This window comes from Panthera onca, chromosome D3, assembly GCF_046562875.1.
Source record: "Panthera onca isolate mPanOnc1 chromosome D3, mPanOnc1 haplotype 2, whole genome shotgun sequence".
Taxonomy (NCBI): domain Eukaryota; kingdom Metazoa; phylum Chordata; class Mammalia; order Carnivora; family Felidae; genus Panthera; species Panthera onca.
This window is the reverse complement of record NC_138350.1, coordinates 82687462-82707771: the sequence shown is the minus strand read 5'-3', so window position 1 is coordinate 82707771 and position 20310 is coordinate 82687462. Positions and strand designations below refer to the sequence as shown.

General features: G+C 34.9%; 1 protein-coding gene across 3 annotated transcripts in view; it reads left to right on the top strand.

Annotated features, from left to right (window-relative positions):
* CDH19 (cadherin 19) overlaps positions 1-20310 on the top strand; it is a 102384-nt gene that overhangs the window by 14039 nt on the left and 68035 nt on the right. For all 3 annotated transcript variants that reach the window (XM_060614052.3, XM_060614054.3, XM_060614055.3), the window contains exons 2-3: positions 12605-12844; positions 16427-16721. In XM_060614052.3, the coding sequence (XP_060470035.3) occupies positions 12650-12844; positions 16427-16721 (490 nt within the window). In that variant the 5' untranslated portion in view covers positions 12605-12649. The remainder of the gene's footprint in view (positions 1-12604; positions 12845-16426; positions 16722-20310) is intronic.

Below are 20310 nucleotides of genomic sequence, written 5' to 3'. Positions count from 1 at the left end.
TTATTGGTTATTAGGTATTGTGAGATGAGCAAGACCTTGGCTATTTATTGCCATGTGTGTCCCATGTGCCCTTGGCTTTTCAAATTTTTCTCTCTGGCACTCAACTCAAGCATGTGGTTATAGCCTCTGGGCTTGAAACTGGGAATAGAAATCTACAGGACTGAACATCCAAGTGTCTACGCACAATAATTCAATTAATTTTTCCTGAAGTAAACAAGTTGAATTGAATCCATCAGTCAGATAATAGTTAGGAGGGTCAGATTTAACAGTTGGGTTAGTGGGCAGGAGAGGTATGATTAGAAAGGAAGAAATATAATTACTACTATTATTGGAGATTTAGGTATACCTAAATATTTTACTGTCTAGAATATCAACATAAATAAAAGGTTAATATTTGAAAGCAAAAGAAAAAATTAAACTCAGTATGAAAGAGTTTAAGTATTTGCTTCAAAAATAGTGAGGAAATGGCCAAATAATTAATTCAGTACCTAAAATTGTGGAGAAAATATCCTAAAAAAATCCAGACTGGGTTGGGTTCAACTAGAGAGGCCATGGCTTGACATATACACAGGAAGAAATTAGCTGAATTATACAGACTCTGGAGATTTGTACCCTATTCAACTACCCTTAATGTCTTAACTTGGAAATGGCTTAACTTGGGCCGCTGTCTGAAATAATGTTTTTGAAATTAATATGCAAATGTACTTGTCCCTGGGCACATCATCTTTCTCCCCCACTCTGACCCTATTCAACTTCTTGTATTCTTTCAGGTCAGGCATTTTTATCTCTTTTATTACTCTGACAAGACTTGATTCCAGCTACTATCTATAGCTGGCCTTTGTGACTCCTTTTTTTCTCATTAGTTTATATAACCCCACTTTGGCCTTCTTCCTTCTCTTTTTAAACGGAGGTTTACAATTAATATCTCACTGATTACAAAGAAAATTAACAAGAGGAAACACGAAGTACCTCGTATGGTTCCAGGAATATAGTTGGGGGTTTTATTAAGGTGCTAGGCTATGTAGTCAAGTAACCTCGTACCACAAATATTTAATGAGACTCATGGGGGTACAATATTCAGTTCCACACAGTTGCCAGTGCCCCTGCCTTGATTGAGGTTCTATCATCTCATAACTACAGCATCTGATTGCCAGAGAAGGGAGAGAGAAAGACAAAATAATTATTCACAGGTCTTTCACTGCTCCAGGTCTGAAGTGATAAGCCATCACCTTTATTTATAAATGGTTAGAAAGCTAATCACATAACCCAGCCAAATTGTAGGAGAGATATTGGTATACAATAGTATGTGTACCACAGTGACCAAAAGATGTTAGTTCTTTTTTTTTTTTTTTTTTTTTTACTCTCAGGTCATGTTCTCCTCCTAACCATGTCAGCTTGCTAATCATCCCGGGGTTAGGGATGGATTACGTCATCCTAAAGAATTAAAAGTAAGCCTTTATTACAGCAATGGAGTGAAAGGAAACATCCCATGACAACAATTACAATTCTGAGTATGGAATCCCCAAGTGCCCACTTAGAATCTTCACCTGTAAGTTTTGCAGGGAGATACCTTAGTATTTCGAAGCCTACCTTTGACATTCCCTAGACAGTCTCTCTTGAAATCCAGTCGGTCATCAAATGTTGTCAATGCTGTTTCCGTATTACTGATTCTGTGACTCATCTCTTTTTCTGCAGACTGTGATTAGTCTGAGTGCTGGGATACACTGGCATCTTGAAGTGAGGGACAAACAGTCATGGGCCTGAGTCAGTAGATCCAGGGAAGCAACATCCCAGGGTCTGGAATTGCAGATGGCCTTGAAGCACTGATTCAAACATTCAAAATATTTAATTAAAAGCTAATATCATATTAAATGATTAATTTAAAAAGGATTAAAATAAAAATATATATGTATGTGAGTTAAATATAAAGGCAGACATTAACATGGGAAACAACATAATAGACAATACAGATTTCCCAAGATTTTTCAGCTGAAAGAGTACAACAACCTAACAGTTTCAAGATAGTTGTTTTTGTATTTCAGTAAGTGGACAGGGGTTAAATAGATTTCCACAAATATACAGTACCTTTTTTTTGGAGTGAATATTGAGGTAGTGTTTGACAAAAAAAAATTCGAGTTCAAGATATAGTCTATAACCTGTCACCAACCACCCATGCTACTGCTCTAACAGTAATTATAAAGGTACTTATGGAATAAAAGGGGACTGTTAATAGACATTTCAAAGTCTGCATTTTTCCCCCTTTTATAAACACATAACTCCTTAAATTAAAAGAAAGGTGGGGGAGCGCCTGGGTGGCTCAGTCGATTAAGTGCCTGACTCTTGATTGTGGCTCAGGTCATGATCTCATGGTTGTGAGCCTGAGTCCCGCGTTAGTCTCTGTGCTGATCGTGAAGCCTGCTTAAGATTCTCTGACTCTCTCTGTTTCTGTCTCTCAACCTCCCTCTGCCCTCTCCCCCACTTGTGTGCTCTCTCTCTCTCTCTCTCATTTTGAGAGAAAGGAAAAGAATACTTCCCCTGTAATAATTTAACTGCTCACAGCCCTAAGAGCTGTATTTTATTATTTGTTTCTCACTGAGGTTTTATAAAATTTGCTTACTTAACACATTTGGATCTTAATATCAGAAGTTAGACATGCTTAATTAAATTGTGGGAGAGAAGTGTTTTATCTTACTTTTATTAAGTAGCATTTTAGAAACCATGATTTTGGGAATTTTCCTTTCTCCCCTAAGCTTCAGGATTTCCTGACCATCGCAAATTATTAGGCTTTTGATATATCATTTTGACCAAGCCACTCAACGGTTTTCTAAAGATGGAGACATTATATTAATGGCCATCTGTTTTTCCCTATGAGGAGCTGGCTTAGTTGAGCTTAGTTTTTTAGCTTTCCACAAGCCTTTCAGAAGACATTATATTTTTATAAGTTTTCACAGATGGAATAATTATCTTTATGTAACTAAGACGAGGTCATAGAAAAGACAATTCATAATTAGATTCAGTTACCAACTGTATAAGTGCATAGATTATAATATTTTCCATCCCTTAAGTCATAATTAGTCTTCTTTGAAAACATAATTGTTCTGAGTCACGCTGGGATTGCTTTCTGCCCGTATACATCCATACACTATCACATACTATTGCAAGCATGACAATGTTTATTTGTCAGTCACATAGCCATGTTCCAGAATAAAAAAAAAAAAAAAGACTTTCAAACCATTTGAGAATACATGTAGAACCCATGCATTATGTGCCATGTATCCTACGCATTTTGTGATGGCCATTTATAACGGCTTTTATTTTCATATGTCTGTCTTGTTTGAAGAAATAACAGCTGAATATTTTGAAGTTGAGAAATAGATTGTCATCACCCACTTATAGGTAGCTACTTTTATGTAGTTAAAAGCACTTACATAACAATAGGTGCCGGACAATATCTAGGCACATGGACTCATTTAATCAAGATGACTCCATGGGAGTGTCGCTGGCGTGGTCTTCGTTTTTCAAATGAGATGAGTAGGCAGCCAGAGTTTAGACTTCTGTCAAGACACACAGCTAGTGGTACGGCTGGTGTAGTCATTCAGTCCTTCCTTGGCTCGTCAACCTACCAACCTGCCTCTGGAGAACAGCCCCAGAGACAGCCGATAGTGGTCTCTTGATCGTCACGATGGTACTAAATAAACCCCAAATAAACTCGTGTAACATGTTTGTTTGTTTGTTTGTTTGTTTTTAAAGAGGCTCCCAGCACGGAGCCACATATGGGACTTGAACTCATGACCCTTAGATCAAGACCTTGAGCTGAGATCAAGAGTCAGATGCTTAACCAACCTAGCCACCCGGGCGTCCCAGTCTTATAATTTATTACATAATTATGGGTAGACATGTAATAAATATTAAAATGTGATACACATGAGGAAAATTTTAATTGATCTATAATTTCTCAGTGCAGATATGATTACTACCTGTATTTGAGGGCATCGTCTTTCAGGCTCCCTCCACTGAATTTGTCAACATAAGTTTTTACTAAATTAATGGATTCATTTTCTTTGCATTTAACTTATTTCCTTCACCTATCGAAGCATTACAGCCATATTTCCATATCATTAAATGACTTTACAGCACCGTATGTAATGGCTGAATAGCATGATGTTAATATGAATTTTGAAATTTGTTTTTATTCACTTGTTTCTTTGTTAACTGTGAGACCAATTTTATATATCTCTCCAAATGAATAGATTTAGAGTATTCAGGGAATTCCCAGTGTTTTTCAATTATACAGTGAAACTGAAAGCATGGATAAATATGTGCAGTTTTATCTCCTCAAATAATGTAAGTGATATTTTGTCAGATATTGGAAGTAAAGTACTGCTTTCTCGTTCTTGTTGTTTTTTTTTCTTTTTGCTTTGTTGTTCTATGTTATATATTTTCACAAGAACATTAAGAGAAAAAAGAAACTTCACTAAAGAAAATATTTTACAGGTTTGACTGCAGCCACACAGAAAAGTAAGTGTAAGAAATAACATATGTACATGCAGTGACCAAATTAAAATCACTACAAATATGGCAAAGATATAATTAAGTCCCATGCAGAGTAATTGCATTGGCAACGTGTAATGAAGGATACGGTCCAAAAATGGTTTTAGGCAAATCTTCGGTGCGCAGACATGTAGCAATTCAGCCTTGAAATGATGAGACATCATGTTTTGGTAGCTTGTGGAAGGTGGAAAAATGTGGGATACCAGATTTTTTTAAAACGAGAGTTTTTGCCAGTGGGTGTTTCATCGGTTGGAATCTGTCTCTTCTTCTAGAATATTTTCACATTCAGGCTCAATTTTGTCATTGTTTAACACTGAATATGGTGCTCAAGAATCCACAGTCCTCTCCACTGCTGAGAACAGAGTTCCTAGAAGCCAACCCAGGGATGAAATGGCTCCACAACTCAAGACATGACACAAATAGTGAATGGGGAAGGCCGTGATGCCAAAGAGGGCTTGAGAGACTCTTATACAGGCACTCTGACTTCGTATTGCTTTATCTGTAGCAAAATGCTTTTATTTGTGCCAGTCAATATGCAAAATATGTTTCACGAGAGTTTATAAATGTGACAAAGAAAGACCTTTTACGTCTACTTCTACAGAGAAAGAGTTGGCACATGTTTTATTGCAAATTTGGTCCAGATATATCACTTCTTCTCACTTATGTATGCAAGCTATATCCACTTACATTTTTTTCTATATTTCCTATTAGCGGTTCCAAGAAAGCCCTTTGAAAGCCTTTATGGGTGGTGTCACTCTATGAAGCTGCCAAGTTTCACTTGATTTTTAAAAAGATCACAAATAGGATCAAGTTTCTATATTTATCCAATCCACATTCTTCTAGCTTCAACTTTTATCTTCTCCCACACAGACACCAAATCCATCATTCTGACTTATTCTTCCCTTTTTTTGACCTCAATGATCTTTAGAAGAAGCGGGGAGAGGTACTCTAAAAGGAGATAACGGAAAACATTTTATTATGTCTAGTTTCAAGATTGGTCCAGACGTTAAAATGCAATTTATAGATATTTAGTTAATTCAAATACGGTGAACTATCACTGACAGAGGTCATGCACATTGTTAGGTATCTACGTGTTTTCTTTCTTCCATTCAGTAAGGCACAGTATATACTCTGTGCCCTTAAGATTACATTTCCAGTCTTATCTCTACCGGTAAATAATTATTTGCTACTGGACAGGTCACTCAAAATGTCTCGATATAAATTTCTTCACATGGGGATGCAATACATTAGAGAAAATACAGTTTCTAATATTCAAATTATATGATCCTACTTGGACATAATATGTTGATACTTACTATAATACTGTTATTCAGAGATTAGTATCATTTTATTATGTAATTTTGTGTTAATAGCAATGTCATTTAATTTTTATACATTATGTATTTTGAAATACAGTTCATTCTACTTTTTACTTAATATTTATAAATATGCCTAGGGACTGGAAATGAAATTAATCTAAACAAATTACCAGGAGACACAGTATTAGCATTTTTCCATATTGAAATATTATGCGGGTTTTAACCCCCACATTCACCTGACTGGAAAATATAACAGGACTGCAGATTTAGGGCGGAAATGTCACTCCTTGTTTCTCTAGGACCCATTTCAGACACACTAATTGATAACATTTTTCCTTATTAGCCCAGACTCTGCCTTGAACTTTTCTCAGTCTGGCCCTGCTGACAGCTGTCAACACTCTTCAATCAGAAGTGGACCATTATTTGAAACATTTTCCCTTCCCCTGAAATGTGTGACCATTACAGATAATTTGGCATCTAGAAGAGTATAAACAAAGCCATAATATTTCATAATTCACACATACCTACTGCATTTCATTATTGTATTTGTATAGTAAGAGGCTCAAATAAAAGTGTATTCATGTCTGTTTTATTATGATTTAGGACTATGAAATAAGATAGTTTAACTTTTAACTTTAAATTTAGTTGTAAAACACTTCAGTCATATACTTTATCTGAAAAACATATAAGATAGAAATTTAATGAGTGTTATTATTTGACATATTTACTTGAGATTATTTAGAGGGAGAAAAACGTGACAGAGATTTCTCAATTTCTTTAAACCCGTTTCTTTTCCTACTGTCATGGTATAAATGCCATAATAAATCTTGCATATCATTTTTCTTTTCCTAGACTTTACAAAATCCGTGTATGACAATAGTCTTTTAGGGCATCATCTTATAATTTTGAAACACTTTATAATTGGTATCATATAATACCCTGATTAGAACTTTTTTTTTTTTTCACATATCCTTTTTCCAAATTAATCCAATTTGTATTTGCCTCATAGTGGACAAATTTGAAGGTTTCTCTATGTATAAAGCAGTAAAAAAAATAGCTGTTAGTTTATACATTCAACTATTTTTTAATGTTTATTTTTGAGACAGAGACAGATCATGAGCAGGGGAGGGGCAGAGAGCGAGGGAGACACAGAATCTGAAGCAGGCTCCGGGCTCCGAGCTGTCAGCACAGAGCCTGACAGGGGGCTCAAACTCACAAACACAGGTGCCCCTAAACTAATTTTTAAATATAATAGATTTGGCCAAACTATTCCTCAAAATGATTGCCCAAATTTTCAATTTCATCAGCATTGTATTGGAGTCTGTTCTTCATGCATTTTCATCAATATCTGATATTAAACTGTTTAATGATTTTTGTCCACCATATGGATTTAAGAAGTACAGAATAAATTATTATTGTTGTTTTAGTATACAAATTTTAAATACAAGTGAAGAATAAAATAATAGCTATGCCAATGCTCATGACCCAATTTCAAGAATTAATTATCAAGCCTGTGCTTGGTTTTACCTGCTCCTAAATGCTCCTACTCTTTCTGAAATGCTTTAAAAAAAATTCTAGATGTCATGTTATATCCAACACCAACATACTTCAGTATACATGACATGACCAAAAATAGGGTATGTTTTTATATAACCACAAAGAAACTTCCGCAACTAATGAAATTCACAATAGTTTCTCTTTTATCATTTAAAGATATTGAATTATCATGAAATATTTTCACAGATTGATAAAAAAATGTAACTATAAAAATAAGTTTGTACAAAAGAAACAGCAAATGAAGCCTAAAGCCTAAAGCCAGCAGAAGAAGTGAAATAATAAAGACGAAAACAGAAATAAATTATATAGAAACAATACTATAGAACAGATCAATAAAACTAGGAGTTAGTTCTTTAAGAGAATTAGTAAAATTGATACACCCCTAGACAGGCTTATCAAAAATAAAAGAGAAAGGGCTCAAGTAAATAAAATCATGAATGAGAGAGGAGAGATCACAACAAACACAACATAAATACAATTATAAGAGAATAGTATGAGAAATTAGGTGCTAACAATTGAACATTCTGGAAGAAATGGATAAATTCCTAGAAACATATAAATGACCAAAACTGAAACAGGAAGAAATAAAAAATTTGAACAGAACAATAACCAGCAAAGAAATGAAATCAGTAATCAAAAATCTCCCACCAAACAAAAGTCCAAGACCAGAGGGCTTCCAAGAGGACTTCTATCAAACATTTAACAAATTAATACCTATTCTTCTCAAACTGTTCCAAAAAATTAAAATGGAAAGAAAACTTTCACAGGCATTCTATGGGGCTAGATTCCCTTGATTCCCAAACCAGACAAAGACCCCAAGAAAAAGGAGAATTACAGTCCAATATCCCTGATGTACATGGATGCAAAAATTCTCAACAAGATACTAGGAAACTGTACCCAACAGTACATTTAAAGAATTATTTGCCATGATCAAGTGGGATTTATTCCTAGGCTGTAAGCGTGGTTCAATATTCACAAATCAATCAGCATGATACACCATATTAATAAAAGAAAGGGTAAGAGCCATCCGATATCAATAGATGCAGAAAAAGCATTTGACAAGGTACAGCATTCATTTTTAATAAAAACACTCAATAGAGGAGGGATAGAGGGAATATACCTCAACGACATAAAGGCCATGTGCAAAAGACCCTGTATGCATTAAGACCCACAGCCAATAGCATCATCAGTAGGGAAAATTGCGAGCTTTCCCACTAAAGTCAGGAGTAAGACAGGGATGTCCACTTCCACCGATGTTATTTAACGTAGTACTGTCAGCAGACAACATAAAGAAATAAAAGGCATCCAAATTGATGAGAAAGACGTCAAACTTTCACTATTCAAGACAACATGTTACTCTATACAGAAAATCCAAAAGACTCAACCAAAAAAAATTGCTAGAATTGATACAAGAATTCAATAAAGTCGCAAGATACAAAATCAGCATTCAGAAATCTGTTGCATCTCTATACACAATAATGAAGCAGCAGAAAGAGAAATCAAGGAATCAATTCCATTTACAATTGCACCAAAAAACCATAAGATACCTAGGAATAACCTAACCAAAGAAGTAAAAGATCTGTACTCCGAAAACTGCAGAACACTTGTAAAAGAAATTGAAGAAGACATAAAGAAATGGAAAAACATTCTATGTTCGTAGATTAGAAGAAAAAATGTTGTTAAAATGTCTATACCACCCAAAGCAATCTACACATTTGTTGCAATTCCTGTCAATATAACACCAGCATTTTTCACAGAGATAGAAGGAATAATCCTAAAATTTGTATGGAACAACAGAAGACCCCAAACAGCTAAAGAAATATTGAAAAAGAAAGCAAAGCTGGAGGCATCATGATTCTGGACTTCAAGTTACAGTACAAAACTGTGGTCATCAAGACAGTATGGCACTGGCACGAACACAGACACATAGATCAATGGAGCGGAATAGAAAACCCAGAAATGGGTCCACAACTCTATGGCCAACTAATCTTTGATGAAGCAGGAAAGAATATCCAATGGAAAAAAAGACAGTCTCTTCAACAAATGGTGTTGGGAAAACTGAACAGCAACATGCAGAAGAATGAAAATGGATTACTTTATTACACCATACACAACAATAAGTTAAAAATGAATGAAAGACCTAAATGTGAGACAGGAAATCATCAAAATCCTAGAGCAGAACATAGGCAGCAATATCTTTGACCCTGGCCACAGCAACTTCTAACTAGACACGTCTCCATAGGTAAGGGAAACAAAAGCAAAAATGAACTGTTGGAACTTCATCAAGATAAAAACTTCTGCACAGCAAAGGAAACAATCAACAACACTCAAAGGCAACTTATGGAACGGGAGAAGATATTTGCAAACGACATATCTAAAAAGGGTTAATATCCAAAATGTATAAAAACGTGATACAACTCAATACCCAATAAACAAATAATCCGGTAAAGACATGGGCAGAGGACATGAATAGACATTTTCCCAAAGAAGACATCTAGGTAACTAACACACGTGAAAAGATGCTCAACATTGCTCATCATCAGGGAAATACATCAAAACCACGGTGAGATACCACCTCACACAAGTCAGAATGGCTAGAATTAACAACACAGGAAACAACAGGTGTTGGTGAGGATGTGGAGAAAGGGGAACCCTCTTACGCTGTGGATGGGAATGCAAACTGGTGCAGCCACCCTAGAAAACAGAATGGAGTTTCCTCAAAAGGTTAAAAGAACTTTGCTACGAGCCAGCCATTGCACTACTAGGTATTTATCCAAGGGATACAAAAATACAGATTCAAAAGGGCACATGCACCCCAATGTTTATAGAAATATTATCAACAATAGCCAAATTATGGCAAGAGCCTGAAGGTCTATCCACTGATGAATGGATGAAGAAGTGGTATATATATACAATGGAGTGTTACCATGCCATCAAAAAGAATGAGATCTTGCCATTTGAAATGGCATGGACAGAGGTAGAGTGTATTATGCTAAGTGAAGTCAGTCACTCATAAAAAGACAAAATACCATATGATTTCACTCATATTTATGATTTAAGAAACCAAATAGATGAACATAGGAAAAGAAAAAAAAAAGAGAGAGAGAGGGAGGCAAACCATAAGAGACTTTTAAATACAGAGAACAAACTGAGGATAGCTGAAGGAGAGGTAGGCAGAGGGAGGGGCTAAATGGTTAATGGGTATTAAGGAGGGTGCTTGGGATGAGAACTGGTATAACATGTCAGTGATGAATCACTAAATTCTCCTGAAACTAATATTACACTATATGTTAACTAAAATTAAAACAAAACCCTGAAATATTAAAAAAATAGGTTTGTGCAAATCAGGTTCTAGATAATGTCCTTTTTTATACTTATTCTTGTGTGTTTTAAATATCTTTGAATCTAGTACAGCATGTTTCCTAAAACCCCTCACTTTTTTTTCCTAGATGAATGAAAATATAATAACATAAAGTTGACATAAATGTATTTACCCAACACTATAATTATAACTTCACATCACTGTTAGTGATACTTTTCCAAATTTATACAAAATAGCATCCTCATTAGGAAACTGAGCTTGTTCTGACTGCTTTCATTATTTATTGGGTATCAAAAATATAGATTCACAATTTCTAAACAATAGACATTATTATTTGGATTTCAAATATTCAACATTAGGATGAAATCCATCTTTAGTTTTCACATCAGTTGAATTTCATGACCTTCATTAAGTAAATATATAACGAAGAATGCATCTGCTTGAAGGAGAGGCACCACAGAATGCCCATTTATGACAATGTGTTCTGTCTTAATTAGGTGTTTTTTAACAACTCTTCTAACAAGAGCCAAAGCCCTAAAATATCTCTCAAGGGTTGTTCAAAAATATGTGGAGAAGATTCAAAGTGAAATCATACAGGAAACTCGTAACAGAAATAGGGACTCTGAATTTTCTGTTGATTGTATAGTGTTAAACTCTTTGTAGATTTGACAAAATTATTTTTCTTCATGAGTCCCAAAGAAACAAATCCAGTTTGGTTATATAGAGGTGCTATGTCAATGTGGTAAGTGCAAAGATATTCCATTTCCTATAAGGGTGAGAATTACCAGTCATTTCAAAGAGAATTGCATGATCAGTATCCATTAAATGGAAAGTTTTACCTGTAAAATTCAATAGTTTAGAGTTTCTCTTTTAATATTTAAATAATAGAAGATATCTTTCTTTTTTTATTATTTTGAGAGAAAGAGAGACAGCTCAAGGAGGACAGGAGCAGAGAGAGAGGAAGACCGAGAATCCCAAGCAGGCTCCACTCTGCTAGTGCAGAACCCAACATGGGACTCGATCCCATGAACCTGAGAACATGACCTGAGCTGAAACCAAGAGTCAGATGCTCAACCAACTAGATGCCCCTAGAAGATATCTTTTTTCTCCATCTTCTATATCATAAATAATCAGACATTTGTACTCAGACACAATATTTTTGTATTTATTTTCTAAAAATAGCATCGTCTCTTTGTTAAGATGAAAACCATTTCATACCCTTCATAATATAAAATGGTAAATATCTTGCACGGGTTTTCTATTCACAGAGTGTTTTATAACTTCAGCATAACCGATTATGAAATCCTCCAGGTTTCAAGATGAGTTGTCATTTTGTCTAGTTAATACTAGATAAAATGCTATAACTTGGGAAATTGGGTAAGAAAATTTATTGCTATTGAAAAAGGGGAGTAGAAGATTACATTTTCCCCCTGCCTTGACTTGTTTTAATGGGGTAGTTTGAGTTTTACGGAGATAGAATTTTTAAATTAAAGAAAAAAAATCTAATTTCAGTATCAACTGTCAATCAAGGAGATTGCCAGATCAACTTTTCAACCTTCAGGCAGATTTATGACTACAGCTTAAAATGGACAGTGCTTGGGCAGAAGTTTCTAATTATGCCATTCAAATTATTGCTGAGCTGCAAAATATAACAAGCGTAATTGGATGATAAATTAAATGTATATTGTTGTTCCTACTTTTATGGATGCAAAAGTTCTATCCTTTCTTTAGCAATTATGTGAGCAAATGTTATTTTAAATGTAAAATTTTGTTGTGTTTCTTGTTCTTTCGGAATATGTAAGATACCTAACGCGCATAAAAAGATTCTAAAGGAACACACAATTTTTGTTTGCAGCTACTGTTTCCTCCGAAGAATACCAGTTGGAATCAAACGAGCAGAATGGATTATTGCTTATTGCTGCCTTTTACGTTGGGAATTTCTCTCCTATGGCCTTGCTTTATGGCAACAGAAATCTCTCAAACAGAGGAAGTTAAGCACCCAGTGGATTCTCATTTGAGAGTGAAGCGTGGTTGGATGTGGAACCAGTTTTTTGTACCAGAGGAAATGAATAAGACTAATTATCACATTGGCCAGGTACTGATTTTATCAGAGTGTTACAGGAAATACTATTATGTAAATCTAAATGGATGGGTTGAGGAAGTTTTAAGGCATTTGATGCGTCATACATTTTCTCAGTGGAACCCTTAGGAAGCTTTAGCCATCGGCCTAATTAATTGTTTCTGATTTTCAAGCACCTAAAATACCTGGAAAACTTAAGGAGGAAGGAAACCTCTGATTTTCGAATTTCACTTTTGTCTCCCATATGAAAATAGAGCCCTCATTTATCAACATCTGGAAATGTGATGGTGTTATTTTTGGTAATGGATCAAAGCAACCACACTGAGAATAATAATGTTTACCAACAGTATTTAGCCTGAGTTTCTACTATGCTCAGTAGGTGTTGATTTACCCATCATTAATTTTTCATGAAGCAGATTAATACCAAGCCCTTTTACAGTTAAGTAGCTTCAAGAGCATACACACTTCATTTAATTATGAAGTATAAAGAATAATTATTTTTTACTTTCTTGTAGGATATATGTATATATCTTTAAGATATATATATATTTAAATTTCCTAATGAGATAGAATGTTCCCTATTTATGTTTTTGGTTTTTATTATCATTCAATATTCTTTAAACAGAGGTAATTACAATACCGTGTCCTTTTTCTAAGGATCTTTCTCTAGATGAATGAACTGAAATAAGTTTAACCACTAATTAACTGGCACTAAAATTTAATTGGGCCCAAAGGGTGAAGCACTCAAAATTCATGAACTCCCTTTCCCTGGCCCTTTCAGGAAAGCTTCAGCGTTAGCACGATGTCCAGATTCCAGAGGAGTTCGTCTATCACCTCTGGTGAATGTGTATGTGTATACTCTACCAAAGGCTTAGGTTGGGATCTTATGCAAACAGATTTCAAACGTTTGTGCATGTATGTGTTCCTGCTGTGAGTCAGATTTCTCATCTCTTTATTCTCTAAGATGACTCCAGGTAAATCACAGGCAGGATGGCACAAATGAGGTCCATAGTTAAGTGTCTGCTGGTTAACTGAGTCTCTAGTCGCATTTGCGGTGGAGCCCACGGAGTACCATATGCTCTGCCATCAGTGAGTGGGGTGACAGACTCACACAGACGGGGAACTTTTAGTGAATGAGACTCTGCAGGGAAGTGCCTCAGTACAGTCAGAGCAGAGACTACCTCCCTGGCTAACTGTCACATTTTCTAGTTTGTGTTTTTGTGCTCCCGGTGCTCCCGGCACATCTCCTGTTCCGTTCACGTGGTGGTTGGTTTTGCCTATTTTTTCATTCTATAAAAATACTTGTGAAAATATTCTAACGGATGTTTTGCCTTGAAACACTGTCATTCGACTTAAATAACACACAGGTAACTGCTTTAAAAGAGAGTAATAATGAATACCTAGGTGTTGTCATTAAAGAGCTGGTGAAAATAAAATGTAGCTGATGTGTCCAAGATGACTTTCTTTTTGCACTATTTGTTAACAGAGATTAGGTTTGGAAAGCACAATTAAGTAAAAATGTAAAGGCATACTGATTTGCCAAATCAATGGTAATTGCCTGATTGAAAAAAGTAGTTTTGAATAGAAATATAGAAAATATCATGACACTGGAGGGGCGCCTGGGTGGCTCAGTCGGTTGAGCGTCCCACTTCGGCTCAAGTCATGATCTCCCACTTTGCGGGTTCAAGCCCCATGTCAGGCTCTGTGCTGACAGCTCGGAGCCTGGAGCTACTTCAGATTCTGTGTCTCCCTCTCTCTCTGCCCCTCCCCTGCTCACGCTCTGTCTCTCTGTATAAAAAATAAATAAAAACATTTAAAAAATTAAAAAGAAAGAAAATATCATGACACTAGAATTCATGAAATTGAAATGTCTTTAACTTACGAATTTTGTGACCTTAAAAGGCAGATACTTAATATATATTCATGTATATTTAAGTAAATATATATATACATTTTTTTTTTATTTTTATGTTTTTACTTCAAATGGGTCCATGAAAGGACCAAACTCACTGATCTATGAAAATTATACTGTGCAGATACTTGGAATACATTTACTCATTACTAAATTTGACTTATCATCATCCTAATATTGAATCAAATTTTCAAATTATATTAAAATGATACCTGAAAAACATAGGACATACATAACTTTCCTTTGATATAATTATTGGAAAGGACACTTGTTTCCCTTAATCTCTTATCAGTAAGGCATGGAGACTTCCTTTTTATCTTATGAGTAGTGAAGAACCATCACATTAAAAGAGCTATAGATCTTTTATTATAGCATTATTATTACTATTCCCAATCTGTTTCTTTCATTGAATAGCCGTGTTATTCAACACATTATTAAAATTAATTGTTGTAGCTACCTTCAGGTATTCCACACAATCACATAGAAAAATATTAATTAGTCCACTGTACCTTGAACTATCAGAAAAGTTATGAATTTGTTTAAGATTGTGTTTCTTGGTTAGCTTTGTAAATTTTCAGGAAGCTCTTACTGTAAAGAAGGGCTTATTTGTAAATGATGAATCAAGAAAACCAGGGATTCACAATAATTTCAGGATGATGGCATACTTCTCTTTATGTAAAGGTAATTTAGATATGAACAAGCAACCAGTGTTGCCTATATCATAATAACCCTTGTTTTTATATAGCAAATTCAGAAGTCCATTAACATTATGAACGAACAAATTCACTTTGCTTTTAAACATAAAAATAATTAGGATCCAAGAAGAAAAGACATATTTGACAATTGAATAGAACATGTTGGGAAGAAAGAGTTAGATCTAATTTGGCAAAACTCAAGCCATAAAAGACCATTTTACCTAGTGGTTTGCAGGAGAGGCTCTTGGGGTCAGACAGACCTGTTGTCTAAATCATAAACTTATACAAAACCATGACCTAAATCATAAACTTATACAAAACCATGACTCTGTGAACGTTTAAACATTTTTCAGTCTCTCTTTCTCTGTAGAAATGATTATGTCAATAGTTTTTATCTTGTGATACTATGAGGATAAATTGGGAAATCATATAGAAAACGATTTGTACATTTTATAGCATGTTGTAAATGCCAAAATGGATGGCTCAGCTATCGTTACCTTCCCAACATGCTCCCTTATTTTCTTGGTAATATTTTCGTATTTCCTACATGTTTTTAACCTAGAGATAGAATACCACTGTTTATCTAGACTATTATCTGCCTATCAGTCTCTAGGTCCCAATCTAACGCAAATATTTGAGAGCATGGTTTTAGTGACTCAGAATGTAATCATAGAGTAAACATGAGCCACCAACTTTGGTGTGCATCATTTATGAAAGGCACTTTGTTTTTCAATTATTAGTTTCTAATTAGAATAATCTATTTAGAGTAATAAGATTTGTACAGTTACTTATACTGAAATATCAGACTCCTCTGCTTGATGACACAATTTAATCTTAAAATTAATATTTCACCTGATTTAATATCCTATGGGAATTGCATGGGGTTATTAACATGGGGGAAAATGAACAGACAGGAAAATAAAATCATTAAAATTGATTTGTCCATTTAAATATGTCTGGAAACTAAATTATCCCTCTTTGCACTTGCAGCTAAGATCTGATTTAGACAATGGAAACAACTCTTTCCAGTACAAGCTTTTGGGAGCTGGAGCTGGAAGTATTTTTGTCATTGATGAGAGAACAGGTGACATTTTTGCCGTCCAGAAGCTTGATAGAGAGGAACGATCCCTCTACACTCTAAGAGCCCAGGTAATAGACAGCACTACTGGAAGGGCTGTGGAACCTGAGTCTGAGTTTGTCATCAGAGTTTCGGATATCAATGACAATGAACCAAAATTCCTAGATGAACCTTATGAGGCCATTGTACCAGAGATGTCTCCAGAAGGTATTGCATATTAATTTACATCAAAGATATATTAACAATTACAACAGATTGAAATTTTTGAGCTAATGTTTTGGAAGCGAATTAAAGTTCCACACTCGTACTTCCTTCTACAAACATGTTAAGTCAAATAATTTTAAAAATTAGACTATCATTTAAATTTTGTAAACAATGGTACTATATTTTAATACATTAGTTGTCTTGTTAAAATATCTCAGTCTTCAAGGCAATAGAAGAAAAGGGTTAAATATGTGGTTTTTAGTGATTTATAAAATTCTTTAGCTTATTCACTTACTAGTTTCTCCATTACAAGAAGGTATTTTCCAAAACAAGATATAATTTTGTCTCTGAAAAAAAGTACGCACGGCCATCTGGAAAGATATGCATGTATAAATCATAGAATCCAATTTATAAGACAAAAGTACTATATGCTTCAAAGTCATGGAACATAAAGACTAAAAACAAAAAAAGGGGTCGGACGCCTCTGTGCAACTGTATTTATTTTCAAAGTTCCTTTCATACCTACTGTTATTTTTATAAATATCTTCAATATAATGCCTGTAGAAGCAAGTGGTTTCCATAAGATATAAGAACTGACTGCACTGAAATTCAGAAATGTCTTTCTAATAGAGGGGAATTATGGTGTGGCTGTGCAAAGTTTGTCCACTCATTCATTCATTCAGAAAATGTTGGCAGCACAATATATAGTAAAATTAAGTTCATAAAATTTTCTTAAGTGTGATAAATTCTATTCAATAATGGTCATTTTAAGTTATACTAACATGCTTTAAAACTGCTTTACCTAACCACCTGATTGATTAGCCAACAATTCCAAAAGTGTATATTCTACTGTATATTTTCCTGATTCTTTGTTTTTTAACAGTCCGGGAAGCAATTTAAAGACTTCTTTCTACGTGCATTCAGAACATAGGTCTTTACAACATAAACAAATTTAGCTGTGAATATGTATCAAGACCGATTATTATTAGACGTAAACGACACATGAATATTGCGTTTGGTAGTCAGGCAGTGAAACATTTCATTTCTCCCCTCCCCCTCCTCCTTCTCCCCCCCCCCCCCCTCCTTTTTTTTTAAACAGCATACATTATGGACCTAACATTTACTAGCAAATTTTGTGAAATATAATTTTGGAAGTAATTGCTAGTATGAAACCTATATCTTAGTTCTAACACAGCGAACAATAACTATTTTAAATAAGGTGACCCTTGATGCTTTCCATTATGAAAGTGTTAATTATGAGTGAAATATGATGATGATTAATTGACTGGAGAAGGTGGGACTTTTAGGAAATGATATTTGAAGTGGATTACAAAGAATACAGTCATGCCATATTCTAGAAAAAGATTCACATTGCGGTAGGATAAGAATTGCCTATATCAATATGGGAGTGATTGATAGAGCGAGTCTGTAAGCATGACGATGGGTGAGATCCCCTTGGCAGAGAACGTAGGTAGAGAAGAGAAAAGCATACTAGGTGAGCAGATTAAAAAGGGGGTTGACTGGGAAATTAGAATGAATGAGATTGGTCAGTGATAGAGGACAAAGAAAGACATGAAAAGAGGTGTTACAAAGGAAGAGATCCTCCAACTCTGTTAAATAAAATCAAAGTGTACTGGCTGTAGTGACTTTTGATTTGGCAAGTAAGAGGCTCCTAGTGATTTTGGTTGAATTGATGCAGCTGCAATATTCTGAAGATTATTCTATTGCGTGAATGAATGGAGAAGAGGAAGTTACAGCGAATTTAGCCAACTTTAAAAGATGTTATGCCACAGGGAAAAAATAGAGATGTAAGGCACTAGGTAGAAGGAGATAAAGGTAAAGAGGATTTTGTTGTTGTTACTTACCATTATTTAATCATTTATTAAGATGGGAAATTGAATATCACAGTGATATACTATAGGGAATGATCCAAAGAAGAGTATTTTTGAAGAAAAATAAGGGGGCTTTAACTGCTGGGAACCTATTCTCTTTTTTTTTTCATGTTTATTTTTTTTATTTTGAGAGAGAGAGAGAGCATGAGGGTGAGGGGCAGAAAGAGAGTGAGAGAGAGAATCCACCTGTGCTGTCAGCACAATGTCTGATGCAGGGCTCTATCCCATGAACCATGAGATTGTGACCTGAGCCAAAATCAAGAGTCAGATGCTTACTGGACTGAGCTACTCAGGAACTCCTGGGAAACTATTCTTGGGAAAGGAAAGACCCATGGAATCCAGGGCAATAATAGAGGAGACAGATTGCAATAGGTTAACACTTTGGTTGATATCAAACCAGTTCATAAGTGATTTTTTTCTATCCATTAAGTATGAGACAAAGGCAGTAATTGAGAGCAAAGGATTGCAGTGTGTGTGTACAGTATTTGCATCATGACATCAAGTGTCGCCACGAGGCTGGTTGATTCAACAGAGATCACAAAACTTTGGTTTGTTCTATATGGTATTTGGCTAGCGCATATCTCTTTGCTTTGAAATTCAAGGTTAATGTGCATATTAACTTAGTTCATCTGTGTAATTCAGTATATCCTGTGAGAGTGCCAGTCAGGGTTCAGACCCGGTATGGAATCATACTAAAATCAACGAGCACTTTTTATTCCTTTCTGTGGGAGGAAGGGACAAAGAGAACAATAGTCAACTGTTATCAGAAATGTCACCTACTATGGAGAGAGAGGAATATCCCCATTGTTGTGTCAACTGTTGTGTAGATGGTTTCCCTCTGAAGCATTCCTGTAATTCTTAACTTTGCCTTGAAGAAACCACTCAGAAGTATATGCGATTTTTTTCTGTTTTTCTCAATCTCAATGCTTAAATAATGAATAATATGAATGATTTTACCTGAACCTATACTTAGTTCTTCATGTTCGTTCCATATCATTGCCATTTTATAGGTTCTTGAGTTTTGATCTTGCTTCCAAATTCCCTACTCACCTATTTCATTCTTTACAAAGCAACAGGTGCAAACATTTTATTATCTGTTGTCTTAACTATTTAGTATTGTATTATAGTCATTTACCAATTATTATATTTGAATCTGTACTTTGAATTTATTTGGTGAAGCACTGAAAGGAATCTACATTTGAGCATTGTCATCATAAGGGAGAACCAAGAAAACTACAAACTACTTGTTGCTTATTAAACACATAAATAAACATATTTATTCACAAGTAACAGTGGACTTTTACTGATTACATTTCTATTGGAAATGCAATTACTCTCAAAACTAGAACTACCAAGTAGAATTGAGAAAAAAAAACATGGTTTTTCTACTTGTCAGTCTGGAATTATAAAATTATTATCTTTCTTCCACACAAAAAATACAAGATCTAATAGGCTAAGAGTCCCACAATACCTTAAGTTTAGGGTGATTGAGTAAAAGAATGAGTACATGGATAGGTGAAAATCCTACAGAAGTGAATAGATGAGGTTTGGAAGATGAACAGAGGATATTGGTAGATATAAAATGCAAGGAGACTCTGTGGGTGTCAGTTGAGGCACACAACGATCAAAAGTGCTGCAGATAGCCTTCGGATAGTGATGACTCCATTTTGAAATTTCTTAGTGCAGAATTCCTAGAAACA